Genomic DNA, 8,339 nt, shown 5'->3' on the forward strand with positions numbered 1-8,339 from the left:
TTTAAGACTTGAAATTCAAACATGTTTTCTATATAATATATACTTTTGTATGATATTTACTTGATTTTGGCAATTTTTATACTAGTTTGAATGATATTTGTAAAATTCAAACAGGCATGACATTTGAAAAAAAAAAATTAAATAAAGAATTAAAAAAAAAGCTAATTCCAACTGTTAAATATATAATCCCAACGTTACAAGGGGTCAGGAAAAACCATATTTAATGCGTTTTTCATCTTCTCCCGATGGTCAACGGGGTTGGAAAATCTATGAAATCCTGACGATGCAAACACATCGTCCGTGTAAGTCAGTTCGCCTGACAGTCGTAATTCATAAAGACCGTTGGGATAAAAAACTTCGTCTGATGGTACAAGGTCACCGTCGGGATAGTTTAATATCTCCCGACGGTGGCTCCAATTTCTCACGGTCAGGATATATCCAATTATCCAGACAGTGACCTTGCACTGTTAGACGAAGTTAATAATTATCTCGACAGTATTGTTTAGGGTCGGGAGAAAAGGCCTTAGTCTCCGTTCGCCGAGTTAATTGTTTTTCCCCACGATTGCGTGTTATACTGTCGGAGAAGGTCATGTTGACAAGGCTTCGCCCACAGTTCTACCGATGATTAATTGGCCGTTGGCAAAAGATCTACCGCCGTTTTTTCTGATTAATCTCCACGACATTTATTGTCAGAAAATGTTCAAATTCTTGTAGTGAAGTTTGATGATTTGTATTTGGAAAGAAAATTTAAGATTATGGTGTTAATATAAGAAAAAATCAGGACAATTCTACAAAATACTAAAAGATATGTTCTATTTTCACAATGCATAGGTAAAATTTAGTTGGTATAATTTGAGCATATATAATAGTGAAAATAAGCTTTTTTTTTTGTTATTATTTTCTTTTCTTTGTGTTTAACTGAATAATAATTAGTACACATAATTATTTATTTGAGATTTTAAAATCTTCCTACTCTTGTTTTATTATTTGAGGTGATTTTTCACTTACCTTATATATAACAAATTTGATATTGTTATTATAAATGTCTAAAATTTTGTTTATTTTATAAAGATTCAAAATATCACTCCCATGTTGAAAGTCAAAAGTTATCGATTTCGTTGTTTATCTTTAGCTGGACTTGTTAAGCTATTTATTTGTTTGTTTATTAATGTCATTATTTAGTTAAAAAAAAAACTCTTTCATCTTCAACGTTTATGGAAGTCACCATTTAATTCATAAACTTTAATTAATAATAATTCAAATCTTGATATTTTTTAATATATAATAATTTAGTCATTAAACTTCAACAAATAATAATTAAGTGTTTGTATAAAAAAAATTATTAAGATTTAATGAAATTTGTTATACATGTAGATTGATAAATTGATCGTTAATAATTTTTTTTATAGACTATAAGACTAAGTAGTTACATTATAAAAGACGACACTTAATTTGTAAAAACTTTTGATGATTGAAACTAAATTATTACAAATTTCAAAGTATACATAAATTGTTACCAATTAAAAATATATTACTAGTTCAACTTCAACAACTAAATTATTACTTATGTTTAGTTGTTTTCAAAATTACTCGCGATGATTATTGTGCTAACTCAAATGCCGTTAAATAAAGTAATTAATTAATTAATGGTTTCAATGGTTGGTGTTGTTGTTATTATTATTATTTCATTTCATTTTGAACCCAATTTGTATCGAAGTAATTTGCACTCAATAATTGAACACATAAAAAGTTCCCATCGTACAAACACTCTAATCACTTATTAGAAAAAATACATAGGTGTATGATCAATATTACAATAGTATTTATTCAAACAATAAGACTACTAGAAAAACGATAGAATATATAGAAACACACACACACACACTGAAAATGAGAAAAACAATAATGAAATAATAATTAAGGTGCGTAATTAGATGGTTAAGAGAAGTAATAATCCAGCCAACGCTGCTGCCAGTACTGCACCAAATCTCAAGGATGAAGCGGAGCTAGGCGGCGGTGGCGGAAGCAAGGCGGAGTCGGGCGTACCGGGGCGGACGAAAACGTCAATAGCAAATTTCATACCGGCGTTGCAGTGGCTACCAACAGTACAAATAAAGTAACGACGACGGGGAGGAGCATCAAGTGTAATGGATAGCACAGTAGATGTACTTAGAACGATCCCCGGCTTCACACATCCCTCAAAATCCACCTGCCTTTCAGGCTCCGCAACATCGTGCGTCTCCTCCGCCTTTGATCGGAACACTATACAAAAAACAAAACCACACCCTTTTTCCTTAGCAAAACATATAAAAAAAAAAAGGTACCTTAAACTTTATTTGATAACGATTTAGTTTTTAGAATATTTTACCATTTATAACGGTTTAATTCTTATCGTGAGATATATTGTTGAGATTTAATTTAATTTTCCATCGACTAATTGATTAGAAATCATTTTATTAAACTATAAAGACTAAATTGTTATACATCAAAAGTTGAAACTTAATATTGAAGAGACTTTTTTATGATAGGATAGAGACTAAATTGTTACAGATTTCAAAGTATATAGACTAAATTGTTAGTTTCATGGCTAAATTGTTATTTCGATATAAAAATTTATGGATAAAAAATGTTTTTCAATTACCTATATTCTTAGACTTTATAAGGTTTTATTTTTACGGCCGTTCAACTTTGAAATTGTTTTAAAATAAAAGGATGTTTTCAAATATAAGAAAATGAACTAAAATATTTACAAATATAGCAGCATTTTACTATCTATTTGCATAGATTACGATAGACTAATATTTGTATCTATCTATATCATGATAGACAAAGAGAGTAGTCTATCGCGATCTATCGTAAATAGGTTGTGATATTTTGTTATTATTAATAAATATTTTCAGCAGTTTTATTATTTAAAATAATTTCTCTAAAATTAATATACTTTTCTCTAAAATTAAAAGTATAGAGTTAATGTGTAAAAATTAAAAAGTGTACGTGATATTTTTTTTTTGATGTCATACACATAATTAAAATTTTGTCGTCATTATTTATTTCATCTAAATAAAATGCATATGCATTAATTATTATGTCAACTTACATCTTATTTTAATGGAGGAGTTTTCCAACAGCATTTCAAAGTTCATACAGGTGAAATGAGACATTTTAAAAATCTAAGTGAAGAATGGAAACATACCTTCAAAATTATTTGTTATCTTGTTTAATTTAACCAAAACAAAAAGCTAAACTAAAAAGGGGTCTTTTTAAATATTGAAAAATATTTACATTTTATAGTAAAAAGTTCTAAAAGTATATAAACATTTTTAAAATTTTTTGCTATAAAATCTAAATATTTTTAGAATTTTTCTGTTTATAAGAATTTTCCAATCTAAAATGGTAGTCGATGAGCTTTGTTACTTTTTAAAGTTGATGAACAATTAAACATAAAATTCAAATAAATATCCTGAAAGTATTATAAAACAATTAATTTTAAAAAAAATTATATTTAAAAAAATACATACTAAAAATAAAATTAAAAGTTCAACAACACAAAAAAGTTATCTTAAACTTGTAATTTAATCATAACAAAAATAGTAAAAATAAAGCATGATGAAGCACTCACCTAGCTTATCACCGATGAAGAAAGTCTTATTACGAGTCCAGTCGGAGAAGAAGGTAGAGTTCGCCGGTAGGTTCCAACCGAAATTGCCACCGACGTCATAGTCAACAGCGGAGACAACTTGTAAGAGAGCTCCAACGAGGAAAAGACAAGCAATTGGACTCAAACTCGTTATTTTTGTTGCCATTTTACGATGAGATGAATAATTGAGAAGAAAAAATAACAGAAAGGGTAGGTTTTTATAGATGTTTATTAGTAGTGTGGGAACAAGAAGAACAAGTCAAGGTCCAAACTTGTGGTTGGTCAACATATGCAACAATATTTATAATTTGGCGATATAGAGGAAACGTGTACGATTATGTAAATGGTAATAATTGGAAAGAACAAAGTGGTACGAAACAACAAAGATTGAGAACTTGTATGCAAAGGCAACTCCACGACGATTTCTTTTACTTTTCTTGTCTCATTTCTTTTTATTTATATTTAGTGAATCAAATTGTAATCTACTATTAATTATGAACTCAATTAAAATTATAATAATTGATAAATGAAAAAAAAAAAAAAAATAGATGAACGTAGAAAACTGAAGACGAGGAACTCTTCTTTTGTTGAACAAATAAAACTCATTTGTTGAACAAATGCAAAGGCAACTAGATTTAAACAGTGTTCAAATTTTTTCTTTGTCACTACTTTGGTCAAGAAATCAGCTACATTTTCTTTTGTTTTGACTTTTTCTACATTTACTGCAACTTTCTCTATTATGTTTCAACCAAAGTGTAACTTCATGTCTATGTGTTTTGATCTTCCGTTGGTTTCTCGTGAGATATATGAACACTTTGATTATCACACATTAGAGGCACAATGTTTTATTTATAACCTAATTCACCAATGATTCCTTGTAGCCATATTGCATCCTTTATAGCTTCTGTGGAAGCAATGGATTCTTCTTCTATGATGAAGAGAGCAACCACAGTTTGCAAGTTTGATTTCCAGCTTATGACATTCCTAACAAATAAAAAAGTGTATAGCCGGTTAGGGATCTCCTTTTATCCAAACCTTATGCAAAGTCTGAATCAATATATCCTTTTATGACTAATTTAGAATAGTTAGGAGGCTTGAAGAGTAGGCCCATGTTAGGACTTTCAACAATATATTGAAAGACCCATTTTGTTGCTTTCCAGCGAGCTTTTTCAGGGTTTCCATGTACCTGCTAACTAAGCTTGAACAATATACAAGGTCTGCTTCGGTGTACATCATTAGATACATAAGGCTTCCTGTAGCATATGAGTAAGGAGCTTTATGAAGGGATCTAATCCCGTGCGAAAGCGTGTGAATATGTTTGCCTTTTAATACGTGTTTCAAATTTACAGAAAATGTAGAGAAATTTAAACATATTTAACACTAAGCATGTTTTTAATATGTAAAGAACTAACTTTAAGGGGAAAAAGATTACCTTTGAAGACAACTTCAATCTTCTCTAAATTTTCACTGTAATCATGATCTCTGCAACTCTTCTTGAGTCTTAAACAAGACACGACCACTAAGTATTTCCCATTATTCTCCGACAAAGAAAAAGTTTGTGAGAACCCAAGAGAATTATAGAAAAACTTTTTCTCTATCAATTTTTGTATAATAGATTCGCAGAGTTAGAGATAATTCTATGAGTGTTGAGATTCTTAGAAAAACAATTTCTTATGTCTCATGTAGAACGATTTAGTGAGGAGAGAGATAACTCCCCTCTCACTTACATTAACTCAGGTTAACTCTCCTATAACCACAGGGAAGTTATGATTTAATTTATTAAATTAAATCATATTTAATTAAATAAATATTAGTTAATCTAATTAATTAAATATCATGATATGAACCGATCAGACATCAAATTATTAATTAAATTTTATTTAATAATTTTGATATAATTTTAGTATTTTATGACATTTAAATAGGGGCATTTTGTCATTCTACTATGTTATATAAGAGTTTTAATTGGGGGACTATTTAAAGCCTTGCCTTTAAGTTGTTCAGTAGTTAAATCTTAGGATGAATTGAATTTAGTCTTTGAGCTTCTTCTTTCAAGTTTAGCCAAAGAGCTCTTTGAATTTTTGCAATTTAGGTGTTGAGTTACATGTTAAGAACATTTAAGTGGGATTGATCATCCTATTTGTGGAGTGTTGAATCTTGGGACAATGAACTTGTTCTTGTTTCACGATATTTGATCTTAAGGAAATCCATATATAACCCAATCCTTAGTGTTGAAATCGAGTTGATTTGAGGGTTTTAGTGATTGAAAATCAAGGGTTCTCATCCCAAAGGGAATCTAATTACAATTCGTTAGGATTTTTGTATCGTTTGGCATCAGTGCCTAGACACTCTAGATTGGATATATCTTGTAAGTATTATTTTTATTTATTTATTTTTTGAATTTGATCTTTAATTTTCGCTTTTTGTTTGTGTTGTTTTGAAAAGAAAAGAAACACATCAAGCTGTTGGATTGAGTTTCAAAAAGAGTTTTGCATAAGAATTGAAGGATGGGGCTGGATTTGTGAAAAAAATTGAAGAGAATTGAGAAAAATCGGAGATTTGGGGTTGACAGACATGAATCGGAGAGGAGAAAAAAATTGGGGTGGTGAAAAACTGAAGGAAAAAAATTGGATCAAAGACCATCGTAAAAAATGGATCAAATGCATTGTGAATGCCATTTTGGAGTTTGAGGGAAAAAATGTGTTTCAATATTTGTCGAGTAATCAGGCATTGATTGAGTGGAAAACAAAATTTGGATCACAATTTCATTGTGAAAATTGGATCACAATCTCTTATGAACGCTATAAAGCAAAAACTATTATTGTGAAATCAACAATTTATTTTATGTTATTTTCATAATTAACATGTAAATTAGCCTATATATAAAGGATCAAAACAGAAAACTAAGTGAATGTGTGAAGAATTAGTGAGAGTATTTATCTGCTTTCAATTTAGGTTTGTTCTTTTTCCAAAAGAACTTAGAAGTAACAACTCCTCTCGTGGATGTAGGCCTAGTTGCTGAACTACGTTAAGACCCTGTGTTCTCTCCTTCTTTCTTATCTTGCATGTGAGCTTCTTCATCTTCTTCCCTTAGTTTTGTTTCGATTTCTTCCTCATCTTTTCCATGTGAATCGACTTAAAAAAAGAGTAAAAATGAGAGAGGAATATTCTGTTCAAAGCATAATGATTTGAAGAAAGCAGACAGAAAAGAGAGAAAATTCTGACCTTGTGTGTTGTAATCTCCTTCAATCATGTGGCCTCATTTTGTCCACTTATTACAACATATTTTCTCCTTATCCTTTTTTTGAACAACATTTTCTTCATATTGGTCCTCGGTGGAAATATCCCTAGCCCAACAAATTGGTATTGGAGCCTACAAGAACAAAATCAAGATCTTCAAGACACTTTAAAGAAAGCAAATCTTGGAGCTTTGAAGCAAGAAAAGAAGCAAGATAATGATAGTTGCAAGATATGACATTAAAAATTTGATAGGAAAGGTATTGCATTCTTTCAGTCTTTGGAAGACTAAAATCAAGGCTATTTTGGGGCAACAGAAAGCTCATAGAGCTCTAGAAGACCCTTCAAAGTTGCCTAACACTATGATAGCAGATGAAAAAGAAAATATGGAGCTGATTGCACATGGGCTTTTATTTTGAACCTTTCAGACAGTGTGTGCTTCATCAGGTAATTAATCAAGACATTGCATTTAAAATGTGGTCAAAATTAAATGAACTCTATGAATCTAAAGATCTTCCTAATAAAATGTTCTTCAGGAAAAGATTCTTTACATTCAAGTGAATCCATCCAAGACCTTAACTGAAAATCTGATGAATTTAAGAAGATCGTAGCAGAATTTAAAACTCAGGGTGATAAAATAGGGGTAGATAATGAAGCTTTTGTGCTTCTCAATTCTCTTCATGAGGTGTATAAGGATGTGAAAACAACTTTAAAATATGAGAGAGATACAGTTACCACAAATATCATCATTTTTGTCATTACAATTAAAGAAATGGAGCTGCTGTCTAATAAATAAGAAAAATTAAGTGTTTAAGGTCTGTTTGTGAAAGGCAAAAATAAGCATCACAATAAAGAAAAAGGCAAACAAGCTTCCATAAATGAGAATAAGGACAAATCCAAGATTAGATGCAAATATACAAGAAAGTAGGTCATTTAATCAAGGACTACACAACCCTAAAGTGGAAAAATGAGCAAAAGAATAAAAATCAAAACCAGAAAGCTCAATCAACATAGTCAGGTGAAGCTTCAGTAGGGGAAGACTCTTTCTTTTGCTCGGATGCCTTAGCTACCTCTAACCAAAGAGCAAAACTTGAAAATCCAACAAAAAGCCTTGATTGAGTTCTAGACTCAGGATGTTCTTTTCCCATGACACCTAATAAGGATTAGTTTAATACTTATAAAGAAATGAATAGAGGTTCAGTCTATATGGGTAACAATAATTCATGTCCTATGATTGACATTGACTCAATCCTCTAAAACTAGAAGATTGATCAGTAGAACTACTTAGAAATATTAGGCATGTGTCCAAATTAAAAAGGAATCTAATTTCATTGGGAATGCTTGACTCAATAAGCTGTGAATATAGAGGGAAAAGAGGCTACTGTGAAGTTTGAAAAGATTCCAAACCAGTACTGAAAGGAATCAAGATAAATAGTGTGTATGTAGTTCAAGGTGTTCAGAAATT

General features: G+C 30.4%; 1 protein-coding gene across 1 annotated transcript; it reads right to left on the bottom strand.

Annotated features, from left to right (window-relative positions):
- Positions 1 to 1,722: 1,722 nt before the first annotated feature.
- LOC120071811 (umecyanin-like) lies at positions 1,723 to 3,853 on the bottom strand. Its single transcript, XM_039024198.1, has 2 exons — positions 3,620 to 3,853; positions 1,723 to 2,262 (listed from the first exon to the last, which is right to left on the bottom strand). Exons 1-2 carry the CDS (start codon positions 3,801 to 3,803, stop codon positions 1,931 to 1,933), a joined length of 516 nt encoding a protein of 171 aa, XP_038880126.1. The 5' UTR covers positions 3,804 to 3,853; the 3' UTR covers positions 1,723 to 1,930.
- Positions 3,854 to 8,339: the final 4,486 nt, after the last annotated feature.

The sequence above is a fragment of the Benincasa hispida genome, chromosome 2 (assembly GCF_009727055.1).
Source record: "Benincasa hispida cultivar B227 chromosome 2, ASM972705v1, whole genome shotgun sequence".
Taxonomy (NCBI): Eukaryota; Viridiplantae; Streptophyta; class Magnoliopsida; order Cucurbitales; family Cucurbitaceae; genus Benincasa; species Benincasa hispida.